General features: G+C 41.6%; 1 protein-coding gene across 9 annotated transcripts in view; it reads left to right on the top strand.

Moving 5' to 3' along the window:
- CUX1 (cut like homeobox 1) overlaps window positions 1–22,525 on the top strand; it is a 458,571-nt gene that overhangs the window by 188,717 nt on the left and 247,329 nt on the right. For all 9 annotated transcript variants that reach the window (XM_064295901.1, XM_064295906.1, XM_064295905.1 and 6 more), the window contains one exon: window positions 5,505–5,552. In XM_064295901.1, the coding sequence (XP_064151971.1) occupies window positions 5,505–5,552 (48 nt within the window). The remainder of the gene's footprint in view (window positions 1–5,504; window positions 5,553–22,525) is intronic.

Genomic DNA, 22,525 nt, shown 5'->3' on the forward strand with positions numbered 1-22,525 from the left:
CCGCCGCCCCCAAGTACCCCAGATGGGCAGAAAACCAAAAGGATCCCCTAGGGTGAGCCCGGGAATGTATCTCTTACCGCTTACTCCCACAGCAGGTGCAGCTGAACACAGAATGGGATTTTGTGTTTTTGTTTCTATTTTACTTTTAAATCAGAGTGATTTTCCCTAGCAATTGTCATTACCTCAAAAACTCCTTAATAGCATTTTGCCATTCAATTTTCCGATCTAAATGGTGAGTTGTGAATCAGTGGTTTGAAGAATAATGAAAATCCTTTTTACATAGAAGCATCTCTATAGAAACATTACTTATTGTTTGCTGTGTATTCAAGGGAGAGAGGGTTGACATGCATTATTTTGGAGCCCTGTTTTTTTTTTTTTTTTTTACCACCAGACATTTGATATTAATAATCTCAAGGACATTACTTTCCAGACTCAAAGAAAATTTAAAAACCTGTAACTGAATTAAGTGTCTAATCCTAAAATTTTGTTACATTTCTTAGCCTAGTGTTGGATTGGCTAGACCACACTTTCTTGTTTAGGATGGTAGAAACGTGTGGCAGGAAGGAAGCAGGTGAGGACCGGCCCATGGTGGTGATCAAGCACCCTGTGGGGCTCAGAATTGAGCGTCCTTGTTCAGGCTGCTTAGTTCAATACAAAACGGGGAGCATTCTCCCTTGGCATCAGTCTGATATTTACAGGCAGCAGAATTGGATAAGGCATTTCTCAAATGGCCAAGGATAAAATTAGAATGAATGATTTTTAGCTGATGACTTGAAATACATATGTATCAGTTTGTGTGTGTGTCTTAGTGAATATATTGTGTTATTTCTCTCTTCAGCTGTCTTTAAGTGTGTGTGTGTGTGTGTACAAATATCAAAACATTATTTTAGTGGGTTTGTTATGAGAGGTGAATATACCCAAGGAAATGATTTTTGAAACACACTGGTTGGTTAAGATGCCCCTAAACACCAACTGAAGACAGCAGAGAGGAGTTTACTTTCTTTGCCTTCCTGGTGGAGATGTGACTCTTCTGCGCGCCCCCCCCGCCCCCCCGCCCCGGACTGCTGTAATAGAACATAGAAATGCCAACTCATGACAACAGGTTTGGTTTGGTTTTTTGTTAACTCCTCAAAGCTTGTGTTTGCATGCGGGCTGGTCCCATGCCAGGTGGTGATGGGGTCTGGTGCCTGATAAGAGGTACTGCTTTGTGGCCTGTACATCTCCTCATCCCTCGGGAACATGCCTTCTGAGCAGGATCTTGCCCCTCCTCTCCTCGAACTTCCTTCCTTGAGCTCTCTCCCATTCTTTCTCTCCATCACGGCCTTGAATCCCTTAACCTTGCCAGCTCTTGCATCCCATGACCCCTTCCAACTTAACCATTTCTCCTCCGAGTTTGATGGCGCAGTGGTTAAGCAATTGACTGCTAACTAAAGGGTGGGAGGTTCAAACCCACCAATTGCTCCACGGGAGAAGGATGTGGCAGTCTTCTCCGTAGAGAAAACCTATAGGGCAGTTCTACTCTGTCCTGTAGGGTCACTCTGAGTCCGAATCGACTTGACAGCAACAAGTATGGCCTTTTGAGTGGTACATGTGTGCCCCCCACGTTGCTGTCCACGTGGCCCCTGTGTGTCGTCCCTATACATACACTGTGGTGTGGGCCTAGGGTTTAAATCCTCACTCTTTCAGCTGTATGACCTTGGACAAATGTACTTTCTGAGCCTCAGGTATCCTCTGTGGAATGTAGGTTATCAGGCCCTTATGTTAGCAGGGTCATTTGAAAAGTAAATGACAATAGAACATCTGAGTCCCCACTGTGGTGCTCAGCACATGACAGGCATTCAGTCACTGACAACTGTTTTTAACTTGTACCCCAGACTCTCTTCCCCATGGTGCTCCCCAAGCGTCACCTACCTTCTTCCCTCTCCTTACCCTGGACTGCTGGGTTCTCAAAAACTGCCATACACTCATTGCTGCCTTTTCCTCAGAACTTAATCCCCCTAAGCTCTTTACAGGGTGGTTTCCACCCATACCACTCTCAGCGCCACTGGAAAGTCATTGGTTGCTATATCCAATATCACTTTCTCAGTCTTCAGCTGCACGGCAGCATTTTATATAACCAACCACCTTTTCCCTCTCGAAACTCCCTCCTCTCTTAACTCTGTGATCTCCCAACACTCTTCCTTTGAGGATTCCTTGTTCTTTTCACCTCTCCTTCTAGCTGTCCGAGAGGGTGTGAAGACCTCTCACCATTCTTGAGTTATATTTTATCCCTGATCTTTCTTCAAAGTACATGGGGCTAAATGAGATAGTGGTATTGGTTTTCCGTTGCTGCCGTAACAGATTACCATATACTTAGTGACTTATAAGAACAGAAATGTATTAGCCAACGGGGCTGGAGATCAGAATTCCACAAGGGGCCTGACACCCTCTCCCAGGAGAGACCTGAGTTGTGAGTGCATTTCTTAGCCCGGCAGTGTCCAGTAATGCCAGCCACGCATGTCCATGGACCACTTGACACATGGCCAGTGCGAACTGAGAGGTGTGCAGTAAGCGTAAAATGCACACCAGGTCTCAAAGACTTAGTACAGAAAAACGGAATGGGAAATATCTCATTAGTAATTTTCATACTGAAATCATAATATTTCAGATACATTGGGTTAAATGAAATATTATTAAAATTTCATGTGTCTCTTTTTGCTTTTTTTTTGTATAGCTACTAGGCGAGTTTTGGTTACATTGGTGGCTAGCATTGATTTATTCTGGGACAATGCTGTCTTGGAATATGGAGCCCGGCCTGGGGGGCCCTTTCTCCAAGTGCACCAAACCAGAACCAAACCAAACCCATTGCTGTCAAATTGATTCCGACTCATAGCGACCATACAGGACAGAGTAGAACTGCCCCATAGGGTTTCCAAGGACCGCCTGGTGGATTTGAACTGCTGACCTTTTGGTTAGCAGCCGTAGCTCTTAACCACTTTGCCATCAGGGTTTCCCCAAGTGCACCAGCCCCACCCCATTTGTGCCACACTTTAGAATATTTTTCACGTTTTCACCCAGGCCCACACTCCATGTCTTTTGACTTTCCCTCTCTGCCAGGCCCTGCTCTAGACACGGAGGAGACAGACACACACACTCCTACAGCTGTAGCCCAAGAGCACACTTGCTCTCTTAGCAGTTCCGTGTTGATGGCTCGTGTCAGTCTTTGTGCTGACCCTGCCAGCCTGACTGAACTGGTTCACCAGGTCCCTGCTGCAGAGAGCACGTCATCCACTAACCAGGGCACCACCTTGGCCCTCACTGGCGTACAGTGTTGGGATTGGACCACTGTGGGGTGGGATTGACAGGAACATCCCAGGTGACTCCTCTGGGACAAGGAACATGGCACCTGGACCAAGTGTGGAATGTAACCCACCTTCTGGAGATGTAAAGCCTCTTGTGCGTAGGTCTCCTTGGCAAAATATTGCTAAGCCCTGTGTTGGATGCTGGATATCAAGGGCTGACTGAAAGCCCTACCCTGCCGTGCCCTGCCCTGCCCTGCCCTCCAGGAGCCTGCAGTAGTCCGGAAGGGAAGAGGATGCATACCTCACTGCAATCACGTTGATGTTTACAGAGCTCTTGATAAAGTGAGAGGCCATGGGAAGCATACCTCCAACACTTGGTCCTGGCTGCTTCCAGTTCTGCAGATCCAAGGAGTATTGGGAGCCTTAATGGTGCCCTTTCAAGAGCCCAGGGGCCATCAGCTATCACGCTGCTGTCAGATAAAACACACACAAGGGCACCCAGGCTGCCCACAGTACACACATACTCCCATGCATCCTGCTCCCAGACCACTTGGGGATGGTGAGGGGGCTCAGCCATGGTTCTTTGAAAAGCAAAGGGCCTATCCCAAAGCCCAGGCCTGGAAGGAGCCACAGTTTTCATTGACAATTGGAAGGCAAGTGTCCCACTGAGGCTATTTTCTGGGAATTTTTTTAGTCTGATTTTTTAAAATTGAGGTTAATACAGTTCTGTGACTTTTCTCCTTTGAGAAGGGCGGTCACTGTAGGTCCCTGGCTTTTAGAAGAGGCAGTTGTGCATAGCTGGGCTAGTGCACCAGGGCTTCCTCCAGCTTGGCTCAGTGCAGGCTTGTTTCTCTCTTCCTTACCCCCGCTGATGCTTACCTTAGCACCCTGCTGGTGAGAACTCTGGCTAATGCAGTGACACCTCATTAACGAATTGCCTTCCTACAAAGTCAGCCTTTTTGGAAAACAAACAACAAACAAACTCCATCCATCACCTTGTGTTTGCAGCCTGTGACAAAGTAGCTCCCTGTAGTCCTTCTGCTTGTTTGTCCTTGCTGGAGTGCAGGGGAAGAAGGGAGCAGACCAACCCAAAGAGAGTTCAGGAGTCTTTCTGCCATCACCCTTCCCCTTTCCCAGCGGGCTCCTTTCTCCTCCTGGCAAGTAGCCCAGGCCTTACCTCCCCTAACCCTGCAATACACACACGCGCACACGCACACACACGCAACACACACATACACACACACAGTGAACTCAGTCATATTTACACCTTCTGCATCCTTACCTGTGGTTACCAAGGTTCTAACAAAAAAGCGTGGCTTATTCCTCATGATTAAAACCAAGGCTTTACCATAGACCCTGATTGGAATAATGTAGTCATCTTTCCTCCATCATTCCTCATCCTTTTTATCCTCTTCTCCCTCGTTTTCCCTTTGAGTGTTACATTTTATCCCCAATCTTTCTTCAAAGTACAGTAGGCTAAATGGGATAGTGTATTAGTATCATGTTGCTGTTGCAACAAATTACCACGTACTTAGTAGCTTAAAAAAAAAAAACAAAAACAGAAATATATTCGCTGTCAGGGCTGGAGATCTGAAGTCCACAAGCGGTCTTACTAGGAAGGGTGAGGGGTGGGGAGGAAGGGAAGGGATTTAGAGGTGGACCTGGCACAGATAAGCAGACTGAGATCTGAGGGCTTCAGCCATCTCCTCATTTTGCCTATAAAAGTCCTGCCTGTCTGCCCAGCTCAAATGCTGCCGCCTCCATGTAACTGCTCCTCGTTTCCTTAATCTATCTTTCCTTTTGTTGTCTCCTGTAACGTTGGGCTTGTTTTTCTGAACTAATGCCTTTCTGCTCTTCCTATGTTATATTTTAGTTGCTCTGTATCTGTTTTTATCAATATAAGTCCATTTCAGGTGAGTGGGTACATCAGAATCAGCTCTGCAACTGTACAAAATGTAGACACCTAGGCCATGTCCCAGTAGTACTTAGTCTGAGACAGCGCATAGATCTTGCTCAGTATTCTTACTACATTAATTTAAATTATGGATCAGCATTTGACATTATTTATGTTGTAGGAATGAAGGGACGTTGGAAGTACCCTGATTGCTTTATGTAATAATAATCTGCACTGAATTAAAAGCTGTTTTTAGGAAGCCTTAACAAATTTTTTCCTTTTTTTTCCTTTTCAAATGGCTGCTCCCTGATCCATCCTTCTTGCTCCAGGATTTGCGCAAACAGGTAGCGCCACTGCTGAAGAGTTTCCAAGGGGAGGTAAGCTTTTACATTTAATTCTATCCTGAGCCACCCTTCGTAGTTAATAGGCGTTTCTTTTCACGTTAAATAAAGACCATAGACCCAAGCTACTCACCCAGGTGGTGCCGTTCAGGCTGCACCCCCAGGGCCATGTAGACGTTGAGTTTTGCTTTGTTATTTTCACTGGGTCCTCAGTCAAAGCTGTAATAGAGGGAGGAGCCATATTCAGAATGTACGAAGGTGTAGTGGATTCAGTGGAGAAGTGCCCAGCGTGGTTGGGCTTCCCACAGTGGAGTGTACGGACCTCTTCAAGCTCACTTGAGGGCAACCACCTTGTTCCCTGAGCTAGTCTGGTGCTGCTGCTGCCGTGAGGCCTGGACTGTTTAAAAGATGGAATAAGGCCATCTGGTGTTTTTATGAGCAAGGCTGTAGGAGGGAAAAGGAATTTTACTTGGCCCAAGGCTTAGAACAAAGTGCAACAGGCAGAAGCCATGAGGAGTAAGTTTGGGTTCAATATAAGAAAGATTTTCCTACTAGATACTTCCAGAGAAGGACTTAGCTCTCTATCAAGGTGGTGGTAGAGTAGCAAGTCAACTGAGACATCCACTGTGGCTACCTGTCCATGGGAGTGGCATCTGCAAACAGGACTCGGGGCTGAAGTGGGTGACATCCAGTTCCTTCTCAACCTTCTGTGTAGAGATGCAGTGAATTTTAGAAAAACGGGAATTCTGTTGTTGTTTGGGAGTTATTCACTCTCAGCTCTTTAACTTCTCCCATTAGTATATGGAAGTAGGACAGGGAGAAGGATTTTTTTTTTTTTAATATTGTCAACAATACACACAGCAAAACGTACACCAATTCAACAACTTCTACATGTACAATTACAGTCACGTTGATTACATTCTTCGTGGTGTTCAATCTCAAAGAATGCCTCACAAGGAGAAGGATTTTTAAAAAGCCCTTTAAAGAAGCCGTGTTAGTACAGTCTTAGGAATTATATATTTTTGCAACCACCCAGTTCACAGGAATCTCAAAGAACATGGAAGAAGGGACAGGATTAGGGAAAGTGAGATGGTAAATTCAATTGGGGATGCCGGTGACGTGAAGGGCAGGTGGGATGGATGCTTTTAGCGACAGAGCCTGGAGTAAGAGGTTGGTGCTACCGTTCAGCACATTCCCCGGCCTGCAGGTGATAGCAGAGGGTGAGGAGACTAGTGCTGTTAGTTATGAAGACCATGGTGGGAGGCCAGAGAGGAGATCCCAGGAGATTTAAGGAACCCGTGTTGAAAGAAAATCCGTAGTAACTGTTGTTGGTGATTACTGAAGATTTTAATCAGTTGGGTTGACTCAATTCCGACTCCTGGTGACCCCATGTGTTTCAGAATAAAATAGGGTTTTCAATGGCTGTGGTCTTTCGGAAGTAGATCACCCAGCCTTTCATCTGCGACGCCTCTGGGTGGATTCAAACTGCCATAACCCTTTGTACCACCCAGGGACTCCCTGAAGATTTTAGAAGGGTGGAATAAAAAGGAAAAGCAAACCCACTGCCATCGAGTCAATTCTGGCTCATAATTGACCCTATAGGACAAAGTAGAGCTGCCCCATAGGGTTTCTGAGGCTGTAATCTTTATAGAAACAGACTGCCACATCTTTCTCCCGTGAAGCGGCTTGTAGGTTCAAACCGCCGACCTTTCGTTTAGCAGCAGAGTGCTTAAGCACTGGGCCACCAGAGCAACCTGAAGTGTAGAATAGTGCCCTTTTTTTGTTTGTTTGTTTCTAATATCCTGCTTGGTGATGCCCAGATGTCCTCAGCCAGGTAAGGCACAGAAGCATAGCGATATCAGGTCTTTGAAGGACTTGACTGGTCTTTCCTCAGAACTGAATCTCTGAAGCCTCATTTTATGAGTAAAATTGTTAGCCACAATTAATCTTATGTGTTCTTTTATCTGTTCAGCACCCTTGTGAGACCTTTGGCTTAGTATTTCTTTGGCTAAACAGCTCAACACACTTTATTTATTTTTAATCCTTGAAAATTTTCAAATATACATAAAAAGTAGAAAGCTCGGTACAAAGACCTGTGACCCTTCACCCATTTTCCCCACTTGTTAATGTTTTGCCACCATGTTCCTCCACCCTCTTGCTGACCAGTTGAAAGTAACTTGCAGGCTCCATGGCACCGTACCTTAAATACATACATGGATCTTCCAAAAATAAGGACATTCCTGGCATCACCACAAGTGTCACACCTGAGAAAATTAACAGTCATTCCATGATATCTAAAAAGTCAGTCCAAAATCACATTTCCCCAGTTATGCTCCAAATCTCTGTCATAACTGCCCTCCCCCTAGCCAGGATCCAGTCGGGGTCATGCGGCACATCTGGTTCTAGATCTCTCCAGTTATTTTAATGTAGAACATTCTCTCCACCCCCGGCACCTTTGTGTTTCATTCTTATGACATTGACTTTTTTGAAGAATCTAGCCCACTGTCTTTTTGTTGTTGTCATTGAGTATATACACAGCAAAACATACACCAATTCAAGTTTCCACATGTACCATTTAGTGACATCGATTACCTTCTTCGAGTTGTACAGCCATTCTCACTCTCCTTTTCTGAGTTGTTTTTCCCCAATTACAATTAATTCACTGCCCCCTAAGGTTCCTATTTAATCTTCCCAGTTGCTCTTGTCACTTTGATCGCATATAGATAGTTCTTAAAAGAGCATAATGCTCAAGGGAGACTTTTTGTGTGTGTGTGCTTTAGGTGAAAATTTACAGCTCAAGTTAATTTCTTATACAGAAATGTATACACATACTGTTATGTGACCCTAGTTGCAATCCCTATAATGTGACAGCACACTCCCTCTTTCTACCTCAAGCTTCCCATGTCCATTCAGCCAGCTTCTGTCCCTTTCTGCCTTCTCATCCCACCTCTGGACAGGAGCTGCCCATTTAGTCTCATGTATCTACTTGAACTAAGAAGCATGCTCTTTACGAGTGTTATTTTGTTTTATGCCATTGCCGTCAAGTGATTCCAACTCATAGCGACCCTGTAGAACTGCACCATAGAGTTTCCAAGGAGCACCTGGCGGATTTGAACTGCTGACCTCTTAGGTAGCAGCCGTAGCAGTTAACCACTACGCTACCAGGGTTTCCATTTTGTTTTATATTCCCGTCTAATCTTTGAAGGAAGACATTTTTTACTAGTTAAGTTAAACTAGTGATTGATTTTAAGAAGACTTCAATGAATATTTTTAGTTTAATGTTTAAAGATTATCTCAGGGCACTAGTTTCCGGAGTCCATACAACTTTTATGGCTCCAGGAAGTCAGGTGTCTAAGAGAATTTAAGTTCTGTTCTGTATTTTCTCCCTTTGAATGAGTATTCTTCTATAGAATCTTTGATCAAAAGGTTCAGTAATGGTACCTGGGTACCACACAGTTTTTCTTGTCTTGAGGCAAAGGAGGCAGTTGTTCATGGAGGTAGTTAGCTACATGTTCCATTTCCGTGTTCTATTCCTGATGCTCTTCCTTCCTCTGTTGCTTCAGGTGAGTAGAGACCAACTGTTTGTTGTACCTCGGTTGGCCACTTGCAGACTTTTAAGACCTCAGGCACTACGCAAACTAGGAGGTGGAACAGAAGCACTAAATCTGTTATTAGGCCAGTTAACCGAGATGTCCCATGAAACTGTGACCCTAGATCCCCAAACCAAGAAACCAAATCCCATGAAGCTTTTGGTTGTACGTAAGCAGCCTCAGCAGCTACTTTTTTTTTTCTTTTAACTTTGTAAATGTATCTATCACACAACTTTTGCCAGTTCAACTTTTTACACATGTACAACTTATTGACAGCAATTACAATCAGCTTACCTGCCCTTTATCAATGCAACATTTCTATCACTAGTAACCCTCCGTTTTTCCCTCCTTCCCTCCTCTGGTAACCACTAATAAACTGTGTTCTCTGTACACTTGCCTATTTTTTTGTTTTTTTATTTAAGTGAGGTCATACAACAGTTGGCTTTTGTGATTGACTTAGTTCACTCAGCATAATGTCTTCCAGCTCCATTGGTGTATTGTAGCATGTGTTAAGACTTAATTTCTCCTACTGGCTGAGTAGTATTCCCTTGTATGTTATATACCACATTTTGTTTATCCACTCATCTCTTGATAGGCATTTAGGTTGTTTCCACCTTTTTGTTATTGTGATAGTGGTACAGTGAACATTGGGGTACAAGTCTCTGAGTCTCTACTTTCAAGTCTTTTGGGTATATACCTAGGAGTGGAATTGCTGTGTCATATTGTTGTTCTGGAGTCCTGATGATGTAGTGGTTAAGAGCTCGGCTGCTAACCAAAAGGTCAGCGGTTCAAATCCACCAGCGGCTCTTTCGAAACCCTGTGGGGCAGTTCTGCTCTGTCCTGTAGGGTCACTATGCGTTGGAATCATCTTGACGGCACCTAACAACGGTAACAAATGGTTGTTCTACTTTTAGCTTTTTGTGGAACGTCCACACTGGTTTTCTTAACAGCTGTACCATTTTGCATTCCCACCAGCAATGGGCAAGGGTTGCAATTTTCCCACATCCTTGCCAACATTTGTTATTTTTTTTGTGTGTGTGTGTATGTGTGTGTGTATATGTGTGTGTGTGTGTGTGTGTTTTATCTTAGCCATCCTAATGCGAGTGAGATGATGGAATCTCATTGTGGTTTTGATTTGCATCTCTTTGATGGCTAATGACACTGAGCATCTTTTTCTGTGTCTGGTAGCCTTTGAATGTCTTCTTTGGTGAAATGTCTATTCAAGTCCTTTGCCCATTTTATGATCGGGTTATTTTGTTTTTGTTGTTGTTGAAGTTTTTTTTATGTATTTGGGTGATTAGATTCTTGCCAGATACATGATCTCCAAAGATACTCTCCAACTCAGTAGCTTGCCTTTGGTTGAACAAGTTTTTAATGAGTCCCATTTATTTGTCTATTGCTGTTTGAGCTTTTGTTATTAGATTATCCATTGTTAAAACCTAGGCCTGACAGCAATGCCCCGGCTTTTTCTTCTAAGAATTTTATGGTTGTAGTTTACACATTTAGGTCCTTAACCCATTTTAAATTTGTTTTTGTATACGGTGTGATGCATGGATCCTATTTCATTTTTATGCATGTGGAAATCCAATTTTGCCAGAACCGTTTAGTGAAAAGACTCTTCTTTCCCTGTTGAATGCACTTAGCACCCTTGTCAAAACTCAGTTGACCATAGATGTGTAGGTTTATTTCTGAACTCTCAATTCAGTTCCATTGGTCTGTGTGTCTGTGGTTATACCAGTACTAGACTGTTTTGATTACTGTAGCTGCATACCCAAACCCATTGCCATCGAGTGGATTTCGATTCATAACGGCCTTATAGGACAGAGTAGAATTGCCCTGCTAGATAGTATCTTTCAAAATTGCGAAGCGTGAATCCTTCTACTTTGTTCTCCTTCAACATTGCTTTAGCTATTTGGGACCTGTTGACATTCCATATAAAGTTAAGGATGGGTTTTTCTGTTTATGTAAAGAGGCTGTTAGAATTTTGATCGGGATTGCGTTGAATCTATAGATCGCTTTGGATAGTATTGACATCTTAACAATATTAAGTCTTCTAATCCATTAACGTAGGCATTCTTTACATTTACGTAGTGTTCCTTAATCTCTTTCAGCAGTGTTTTATAGTTTTTATTGCATGACTCCTTCACGTCCCTAGATTTATCCTTAGGTGTTTTATTCTTTTAGATGCTATTGTCAATTTGTTTCTCTAATTTCCCTTTCAGATTTCTCTTCACTGATGTGTAGAAAGAAGCCCAGCTGATTTTTGTTCACCTTGTATCCTGAAACTTTGCTAAATTCTCAGAAGTTTTCTCGTGAACTCTGGGATTTTCTGTATATAGAATCATATCCACAGATAGAGATAATTTTACTTCTTTTCCAATCTGGATTTTTTATATCTTTTTCTTGTCTTACTGCTCTGGCTAGGACTTTTAATACAGTATTGAATAGAAGTGGTGAGAGTAGGCACCCTTTTCTTGTTCCCAATTTCAAGAGTAAAACTCTCAGTCTTTCTCCATTAAGTATAATGTTGGCTGTTGGCTTTTTATGTATGCCCTGAATCATATTGAGGAATTTCCTTTCTATTCCAGTCTTCTTTAGGGTTTTCATCAAGAAAGGGTGTTGGGTTTTATCAAATGCTTTTTCTCCATCTGTAGATGATCATGAAGTTCGTTTTCTTTGTCCTATTGATGTGGTGTATTACGTTGTTTGATTTTCTAATGTTAAGCCATTCCTGCGTTTCTGGAATAAATCCCATTTGGTCATGGTGTACAAATCATTTAATATGCTGTTGGATTCTGTTTGGTCATATTTTGTTGAGGATTTTTGCATCTATATTTATGAGAGATATTTGCTTATAGTTTTGTTTTCTTGTGGTGTCTTTGGTTTGGGTATCATGGTTACGTTTGCTTTATAGAACAAATTAAAGAGTATTTCTTCCTTCTTTATCTTTTGGAAGAGTTTAAACAGTGTTGGTGTCAATTGTCTAAATGTTTAGTAGATGCCATCTGGTCCAGGAATTTGTTGTTGTTGTTTTTGTGGGGAGGTTTTTGATCACTGATTCAATCTCTTCACTTGTTATGGGTTTGTTGAAACTTTGTATTTTCTCTTCAATCAGTTTGGGTAGGATGTTTGCTTCTAAGAATTTGTCCATTTCACCTGGGTTATCCAGTTTGTTGCCATACAGTTATTACGTAATATTCTCTCATAATTCTCTTTATTTCTATCGGTTCAGTTGTAATGTCCCCTGTTTCATTTCTTATTTTGGTCATTTACATCTTTTCTCTTCTTCTCTTCATCAGTCTGATCTTTTCAAAGAACCAGCATCTAGTTTTATTGATTCTGTTGTTTTTATGTTTTCAATTTTATTTATTCTTCTCCGATCATTGTTATTTCCTTTCTTCTGGTAAGTTTAGGCTTAATTTGCTCTTCTCTTTCTAGTTCTTGGAGTTGTCAAGTTAGGCTGTTGATTTGAAATCATTCATCTTTCTTTATGTAGACATTCATTGCTATAAGTTTTCCTCTGAGTACTGCCTTTGCTGCATCCCATAAGTTTTAGTATGTTGTGCTTTCATTTTCACTTGACTCTAGGAAATTTGTGATTTCCCTTTTGATTTCTTCCTTGACCCATTAGTATGTTAACAGAGTGATGTTTAATTTCCATATGTTTGTATATTTTCCAGGGTTTTGTTTTTGTTGTTACTGATTTCAACCTTGATTCCATTGTGATCAGAGAAAATACATTGTATGATTTCAATCTTTTTTAAATTTGTCAAGACTTGCTTTGTGACCTAACATGTGGTCTATCCTGGAGAATGATCATGTGTACTGGAGTGATCATGGGTGGAGTGTTCTATATGTCTGTTAAGTCTAGTTGGTTTGTAGTGTCATTCAAGTCCTCCCTTTCCTTGTTGATCTTCTTTCTGGGTGTTCTGTCCAATATCGAAAGTGGAGTATTGAAGTTTCCTGTTGTACTATCTACTTGCCCCTTCAATTCTATCAGAGTTGACTTTGTATATTTAGGTGCCTCAATGTCAAGTGCATATATATTTATGATTGTTAAATCTTCTTGATTAATTGACCCTATATAGTGTCCCTCTTTATTTCTTTTAACAGATTTTGTCTTCAAGTCTACTTTGTCTGGCATTAAGATTGTGACCCCCAGCTCTCTTTTGGTTGTTATTTGCATGAAATATTTTTTTCCATCCTTTCACCTTCAATCTGTTTGTGTCCTTGGGTTTAAAGTGTGTCTCTTATAAACACATATAGCTGGATTCTGTTTTTTGTTATCCATTCTGCCACTCTGCCTTTTGATTGGAGCATTTAGTCCATTCACATTCACTGTAATTACTGATAAGAAGTGATTTATTTCCGCCATTTTTATTTGTTTTTTGCGTGTCTTAAGCCTTCTTTGTCCTTGTCCTTTACTGCTGCTTGCTTTTGTGTTTTGTCAGTTTGTTGTAGTGAGACTTTTTGGTTTCCTTCTCCTTTCCTTTTGAGTATGTTTTTTTAAACATATTTTCTTAGTGGTTACCATGAATATTACATTTAACAGCTTGTATTTATACAGTTCTGGGGTAAGTTGGTAACAACTTAACTTCAGTAATATACCAGAAATTCTATATCTATACCATTCCTCTCCCCCACCTTTCGTTGTTGTTATCACTAATTATGTCTTTATATTTCACGTCCCTAGTAACATGATTTTATCCTTGCTTTTTATGTATTTTTTATTAAAAACAAAATTAAGGACAAAACATTTAGAGTTATCAAGCATGAATATCTTATTACTAGCCTTTATACTTGTCCACGCATTTCCTTTTATTAGGGATTGTTATTTTTATGTATAAAAACCCATATAGCTTTAAATTACTTCGTAGTGTCTTTTCCCTTCCATCAACAGAACTCCCATCTGAATTTTTTGTAGGGCCGTCTGGTGGATATGAACTCTCTCAGCTTCTGTTTGTCTGAGAATGTTTTGGTTTCATCCTCATTCTTGAAGTATAGTTTCACTGCATATTCTTGGTTGACAGTTTTTTTCTTATATCACTTAGAATATATCATTCTTTTACCTTCCAGTCTCCAATGTTTCTGAGGAGAAATTGGCACTTAATCTTATTGGGGATCCTTTGTTTGAGACTGTATGCTTCTCTCTCACTGCTTTTAGAATTTTTGCTTTATCTTTACCTTTTGAGAACTTAACTATGATATGCCTTGGTATAGATCGCTTTGGGTTTATCTTGCTTGGTGTTTTTTGAGCTTCTTGGATTTGTAGATTCATGTCCTTCGTTAGATTTGGGGAAATTCTCTGTCATTATTTCTTCAGTATTCTTTCTGTCCCTTTCTTTCTCTCATCTCCTTCTGTAATCACCATGATGTGTATATTAGGTCTCTTGTTGTTGTGCCATAATTCCACCAAGCGGTCCTCAGCCTTCTTGAACGTCCATTGTTGTTGCCATTCAGCGTCTGTAATTTTAACTATCCTGTCTTCTAATTTGCTGATTCTACTGCCTGATTACATCGGTAGATAAGTCCTTCCACTTTGTTTCTTGGTTCAGTTATTGTCCTTATCAGTTGCAGTGTTTCTTTTTTAGATCTTCATTTTGTTCTTGCGTTGTTTTCCTTATTTCTTTTAGGTCTTTGTCTATGTTTTCCCTTAGTTCTTTAATTATGTTTAGTATTGTTGTATTATATTTTTCCTTTTTTTTTTTAATTATTTGGTCATCTCTAGATGGGCTTTCACTTCCTCTGTCATGTTCATTTGGATGGGCCATTGTTTATTCTTTGTGTGTCTTGTGGTTTTTTGTTGAAGCATTGGAATTTTTTGAGGATGTTAACTTTCTCAGTTTTCCACAGTATTTGGTGTTTTTTCCAACACTATTTTGTGTAAAAAACTCTTAGGTGGGCAGAGCCTTCAGCCTTTGCTTGTGACTTCCACTCCCTCTCTATGGTAGCTCTTTCTCCCTCCCTGGTTTAATTAGAATTCCAAAGTTCCAGATGTCATTTTTCCACTTTCCGTCTCTTCCAAACACATGAAAAAACAAGCTATGGTCAGTTTGTCCACCAGTGGGCACTGCCATTCAGGCGAGATATCATGTACTGATCAATCTGTCCACTAGCGGGCACAGTCCTCTCCTCCCCACCGTGTCGCCCCCCCCCCACCAACTCTCCCACCTCTGGTTATTACTCCCTTGCCTTCTCTGTTTCTGCACACATGCTTTTAGTTGAAAAACCCACACCCAGTGAACCCCCTTTGGGGCTGGGTGTTGCCCTTCAGTTTTGCCCAAAGTTTCCTTCCCTGATCTATGGGGGCTGCTCACATCTGAGCTGGCATTCAGGGGAAGCGCAGGCAGATTTTCCTCCATTTTGGGAGGAGAAGGGGCTGATACTTCCCAGAAGGACCTCTGAGAAATCTATCTTGTTAGTTTCAGAACCCAGTGGTCCTGTAGGGGCTGGGGGAACAGTCTCCACTTAGGTGACCCACCTCCTGACTCAGCTATAGGTAACCTTTTGTGGGAGTTTGTATCAATCCAGCAGCTGACAGTTACTGTTTCGGAGAGGGGTAGTCACACTACAAACAGACCCCCAGGGAGGTCTGCCTTGTTGCTGTTGGAGCCCGCTCCCTGTGGGTGTAGCCTCCACTCAAGATGCCTGTTTCCTAGCACACAGCAGTCTCAATCAGCAGTCCTCAGCATTAACTGGAAGGAGTAGACAGGCCTAAATTGATCCCCAGGGAGGTCTGGCCTGTTGGTTTCAGAGGCCTGAGCTATGGGGCCACAGGGAGGGAGGCAGGTACAGTGCTAACTATGGGAGCAGACTCCACTGTGGGGGCCTTCTCTAGCAGTTTGCAACAGCCTGGCAACCAACAAATACCAGGTGGGGGAGGCAGTATCACACCCTGGTCAGATCCGCATGGAGGTCTACCTTGTTGCTATCATAGTCCCCCAGTGAATCATTGACTGTGACTACAGCCTTCGCTCAAGGCTTCTGTTTCCTAGTACACAGCAGTCTTGGCAGTCCTTAGCGCCAATCAGAAGTGGGGGCAGACTGACTAGCCCCTAGGGAGGTTTGTCCTGTTGGTTTCAGAGGCCAGAGCTATGAGTGCACAGGGAGGCAGGTAAGGTGCTGACTATGGGAGCAGACTCCATTGCACAGGCCTTCTGTAACAATTCACAGAAGGCTTGCAACTGCCAGTGTCCGGGTGGGAGGTGCTCGCATACTCCAGATGGACCCCTGGGGAGGTCTGCCTTGTTGCTATCAGACACCCCACCCCCCATCCTAGGAGTTTCTTTGGCTATGGGTTTGGCCTCCAGTAAAGACGGCTCCTTCCTAGCACACAGCAGCCTCAGTCAGCAGTCCTCAGCACCAACTGGAAGGGGGAGCAAATGGATCTGAACTGACTCCCCGAGAGGTCTGTCCTCTTGGTTTCAGAGGCCTGGGCTTTGGGGTGCGCAGGGAGGTAGGTAGAGTGTTTACTAGGAGAGCAGACACCACTGCATGGGCCTTCTGTAGCAATTCGCAGTAGGCTTACAGCCAGCAGTGTCTGGGTGGTTGAGGTGCTGGCACACTCCAAATGGACCCCCAGGGAGGTCTGCCTTGTTGATTTTAGAGCAGAAGGTTGGGGTCCTGTCTGTTTATACAGGCAAAGGCTGTGGTGGTTAGGGAAGCAGGCTCCTAATTTTCTGGGGTCACTTCCCCGGTACACAGCACCCGGCAGCCCGTATGGCTGCGGGGAGGGGCAGGTACAGTGGGAGAAACTACTTTCTTATCATATGTGACTCATTGATTTGTTGATTCTTACCTGTCTGTAGTTCCCTGATGTTTTCTCTACTCCCCGATTCAAAATCCTTCAAAGCCGAGCACCATTTCCTTGTTGTAATCATGGGGAGGGGGGGATTGGAACAATGGTCTGCTTACGCTGCCATCTTCCCAGAATTCTAGGCCCATTGTCTTATAGGCCACATTCTGGATAGGTTAATGGAATATAGTAAATTTGAGATGCCTGAGAGACATCTAGGTTTCATATCTGCCTATTTTTTAAAAGGATACTTGAAAAGTAAATATTTTTATAGTATTATTAATATTTATCATTCTCTGCTAATTATTGTATTTATATTAAATAATGTATGCCTTCTAGAAAGCTCAATTTAGTAGAAGGAACTAAACCCCACTTTTTTCTGAAGAATGTACTTACATAGCAGAGGTAACTGTAGATGGGACCACATGTGTAGGGTCAATTTTCTGATGGGTAAGGCTAGAGAGCAGCACCTCCTGGTACTTAAATGGGAGATCTATTGGTTTTTTTAAAAAAGACAGTCTCCTGTAATCGCAAGGCTTGCTCTTATACCCTTCATTACTGTCTGCTAAATGTGATTTTCATTTATCAGATGTATTCTTTGAGCTTGTTCCAAGATGTTTGAATTCTCTGTGGAAAAATGTACAGTGTTATTAAAAATTATCTTCATTGCCCCCAAATTTGTAGAGTACTTCTTTCCTTCTTCGAGACCCCTAAAAGAAAACAAAAACAACAAAATAAGTTTTTATACAGTAAGAAATTCACATAGGACTTTATAGTCCCTGCAAGAATGTTTGTTTTTAGTGTGTTACGTTGTTGTCGTTAGGTGCCATCGAGTTGGTTCTGACTCATAGCAACCCTGTGTACAACAGAATGAAATACTGCCCAATACGATGCCATCCTCTCAATTGTAGCTATGCTTGAGCCCATCGTTGCAGCCACTGTGCTGATCCATTTCATTAAGGGTCTTCCTCTTTTTTACTGACCCTTTACTTTTCCAAGCATGATGTCCTTCTCCAGGCACTGGTCCCTCCTGATAACACATTCAATGTACATGAGACGAAGTCTCGCTATCCTTGCTTCTGAGGAACATTCTGGCTATATTTCTTCGAAGACAAATTTGTTCTTTTAGCAGTCCGTGGCACGTTCAGTATGATTTGCCAGAGCTGTAATTCAAATGCAGCAATTCCTTGTTGGACTTCCTTATTCATTGTCCAGCTTTCGCATGCATAATGCTATAGGAAACATTAGCCTGGCTCTTAGCACCTTACAGTGTTTTCCTCTGGTCCTCTGTAGTCAGTTCGGACTCCCTTGGGTGGTTTGTAAGACCCTGCATGACAGGGGAACTGCTTACCCTTCTAGACCCCTCTTACCACTCACCACCATGCCGTCGATACACCAGCCATTCTGAATTTCTGCAAGGCCTTTGAATAGATTTGGGCTTCCTCATCTGCCTCCAAGCCTTTGCACATGCTGCCCTGCTTCCCGAAACACTCCTTCCCTCCTTTCGCTCCACCTGGCGTACTTCAAGGAAGGTCTTTCCTGACCCCAAAACTGCAGGCTGGGTTCCCCCTGCCATGTGCTTCCATTGCATCCTGCTCTGCTTGTGATAGTGTTTGTCACCCTGTCTCAGAGTTGCCTGTGACTGTGTCTGTCTGTATTCCTTATTAGCCTGTTCAACGTGCCAAGGCAACCACTGTGTCTTGTCTTGTTCACCATTGTATTCCCAGCAACTGGCACAGTTCTTGGAACTAAAAACTATTTGGCACCTCAGAAATGTTTATTGAATAAATCATCAGTGAGATTCCTCTGGAGGTAGTTTTTTAAATATTTTGCCTCCATCCTTTCTTCAGGATGTGTTGTTAGTAAGATAAGAGAGACCCTGTAAGATACGCTTGGGAATTACCTTTAGAAGAAGCCAGTAAATAACTGTATCTGTTGTCTTTGACTGAAAAGTTTGAAATATAATCATAATAATTACTTAGGGTCATCAAATTTAAATTGCACTGAAATTGGATTTATCTGTATCTATTGATCGATCAATTGATCTGTCTATCCATCTATCTATCTAATCTATCGCTATACCTAATTTTGTGTCTGACAAGCCCATCCAGCTGGTAAGTGGGGGGTGCAGGTAATCTAAATGTAACACATTCTCTAGTGTTTAAGTCTTTAAATTGCCCCCCCGCCTTGTTTGTCTCCCTAACACGAATCCTGATACAGAAGGTTTGGCGGGGTGAGGGGTTAGCTTAGGCAACCTCTTGGCAGTAGAGGAGCTGGTGTGCTTAGACCAAGTGTCCTCAGGGAGGAGAATCCTTTTAATAATAACTTGAGTGCTTATATCAGAGAGCAAATAAAAGAGTGAAAATCCATGAGCTAAGCATCAAGCTTAAAAATTTACAAAATTGTCACAGAATAAGCTCAAAGGAAATAGGAATAAGGAAATAATATAGATAAAATGATGATGATGATAATAATAAATGTAAGAATCAAAATGAATTAAAAAAATGAAGTCACATGAGAGAAATAATCCTAATGTTCGTTCTTTGGAAAGGCTATTACAATTGACAAACCACTTTCTTATTCAAGGGGAAAAAGATGACAGTAATGAAAAGAGGAATAAGATTGTAGCTACAGCAGATATTAAAAGGTGATAGGGGAATATTACAAGCAACGTCATACCAATAAATTTTAAATGAAAGACAAAATGGGCAACTGCCTAGAAAGAATACTATAATTTACCAAAACTAATTCAAGAAGAAGTAGAAAACCTGAATAGCCTTGTAACTATTACAGAAATATTCCACAAGATCCAGACAGTTTTATGAGAGCGGTCTATCAATCATTCATGAAACAGATAGTTCTAATCTTTTGCAAACTTCTTCAGAAAATAGAACAAAAGAGAATACTTCCTAACTCATTTTAAGAGGCTAGTATAACCCTGGTAGCACAGTGATTAAGAGGTCAGGCTGCTAACCAAAAGATTGTCAGTTTGAATCCACCAGCTGCTGCTAGGAAACTGTACAGGGCAGTTCTATGATGCCCTGCAGGATCACTATGAGTCAGAATTAACCTGATGACAGTAGGTTTTTATTTAATTTTTTTTTTTATAACCTTGATACCAAAAACCAGACAAGAACAGTACAAGAAAAGGAAAATTAAAAAGCAATCTCATTTATGAATAGATATACAAAAATCCTTAAAAATGTATTAGTAAACCGAATCCATCAATTTTGGTATATCCCAAGGATGCTGCTTGGTTTAACATTGGAAAGTCTTTCACGGAAATTCATATTGTTAGCAGATTAGAGGAGAAAATTATCATCTCAATAGTTACAGGAAAAGAAGTTGATAAAACTCAACCTCCATTCGCGATAAAAACTACTAGCAGACTAGAAATAAAGGGTAACTTTTTTAACCTGGTAAAAGATATTTATCAAAAAGCTACATTAGTCGTCATTCCCACTGGTGTTAGAAAACATTCCCTTTATAATCAGGAACAAGACAAGAAAACCTACTATTGCTACATTTATTTAACATTGTACTGAAAGTCTGAGCTAACGTAGAAGTCAAGAAAAAGAAAGTATAGGTATTGTAATAGAAGAAAATAGAACTGTCATTTTTATGTGCGCCTCAATTATTTAACACGGTTTAAAAAAAAAAAAAAACAAAACCTGTTGCCGTCGAGTTGATTCCAACTCATAGTGACCCTATAGGACAGGGTAGAACTGCCCCATAGGGTTTCCAAGGAGGGGCTGGTGGATTTGAACTGCTGACCTCTTGGTTATCAGTCGTAGCTCTTAACCACTGTGCCACCAGGGCTCCTTAACAAGGTTACTGGATACAAAATTGGTGTATACAAAAGTAATCACATACCTCCACGTCAACAGTGGAGCCCTGGTGCGAATGGAAAATAAAATTTTTAAAAAGGATGCCATTGAAAATAGTATTAGTATGAGCTATTGAAAATAGCAACAAAAAATAAAAGGTATATTGGAATAACTACAACAATATATAGGAACTCTTTCTGGAGAAAAGTGTAATAACCACATCAAAGAATATTATAGAAGATTTAAATAAAGAGAGAGAACATAATCAAGGATGAAAATTCCCACAATAATGAAAAATGTAAATTTTCCCCAAATTGATTATAGTGAGTTATTGTTGTCCAATCAGAATTCCAAAAAGATTTTTCATGAAACTTGAAAAACAGATTCCATAATTTGTGCACAAGAGCAAATGATCAACATAATACTAAATAAGAGCAAGATGGAGGATTCGTCCTATAAGATTACCAAGGCTACAGTAATTTTCACTGCGAGAGATCGGATAAACATACCAATGGAACATGATCAAGGAACCAGAAACTGATCCACGCATACACAGAAACCAAACCAATTGTTGTCGAGTCAACCCCCTGTGCTGCGGAGTAGAACTGTGCTCCATGGGGTTTTCAAGGCTATGATCTTTCAAAGCAAATTGCCAAGTCTTTCTTCCAGGGTGCCTTTGGCTGAGTTTGAGCTATCACCCCTTTGGTTAGTAGTTGAGTACTTAGCCATTTGTGCCACCCAGGGACTCCTGACCAGTTATTGTTGAGTCGTTTCCAACTTATGGTGCTTCCATATGTTGCAGAGTAGACCTGTGCTTCACAGGGTTTTCATGGCTGTGACCTTTCAGACGCAAATCCCCAGGCCTTTCTTCCAAGGCTCCTCTGGATGTTTTCAAACCATCAGCCTCTTGGCTAACAGTCAAGGGTTAACCAGCTGTACTGCCAGGGGACTCCTATGCATATGTAGAAGCCAAATATGGTGCAAAGGTGGCATTGCAGATCAGTGAGGAAAGGGTGGAGCATTCGGTAGATAGTTCTCTGACAACTGGTTATCCTTACGGAGTAAAGGGATATTTAATCCTTACCTTCCACCATATGCAAGCATAAATTACTGGCCAAATTTTAAACCTTTCAAAAGAAAACATCAAATGTGATGACTTAAGGGTATAGGGTAGAATTTCTTAAACAGGAAACCATAAGGGAAGAGATTGTTACATTCAACTGTATTAAAACTTAGAAGTAGCAGCCTTTTTCTTGGAAAGACACCCTAAAAAAAGGAAAAGATAAGTTCAGGACACTACTAGCTCAGTTGTACCTTTGTGTGAATTAGGAAAAATCACCTTTCTCAAGACATTTTTCTCATCTGTTGGAAACTCATCATAATGAAATCCAGACCTACGTGAATCTTAATCATAATAAAGATTCAAATGCCTATGATGTGAATAGAGCCCTGATGGCACAGTGGTTAAAAGCTCAGCTGCTAACCAAAAGGTCAGCAGTTCGAATCCAACAGCCGCTCTTTGGAAACCCTATGGGGCAGGTCTCCTCTGTCCTATAAGGTTGCTATGAGTTAGAATCAACATGATGGCCACAGGTTTGGTTTTTTTATGATGTGAATGGTTCCCCTTAGGGTTGTACTGCGAATAGTCTGCACAGTCACATGTGGGCTAGCCTTGGCCACAGCCACAAACTGGGAGAAGATAGTTGCCACACACATAATTGACAGAGGATTAGTGTTCAGAAAATATTTTAAATTCTTAGATATCAATAAGAAAAAGATAAGCATCCCAATAGAAAA

This window comes from Loxodonta africana, chromosome 12 (assembly GCF_030014295.1).
Source record: "Loxodonta africana isolate mLoxAfr1 chromosome 12, mLoxAfr1.hap2, whole genome shotgun sequence".
NCBI lineage: Eukaryota > Metazoa > Chordata > Mammalia > Proboscidea > Elephantidae > Loxodonta > Loxodonta africana.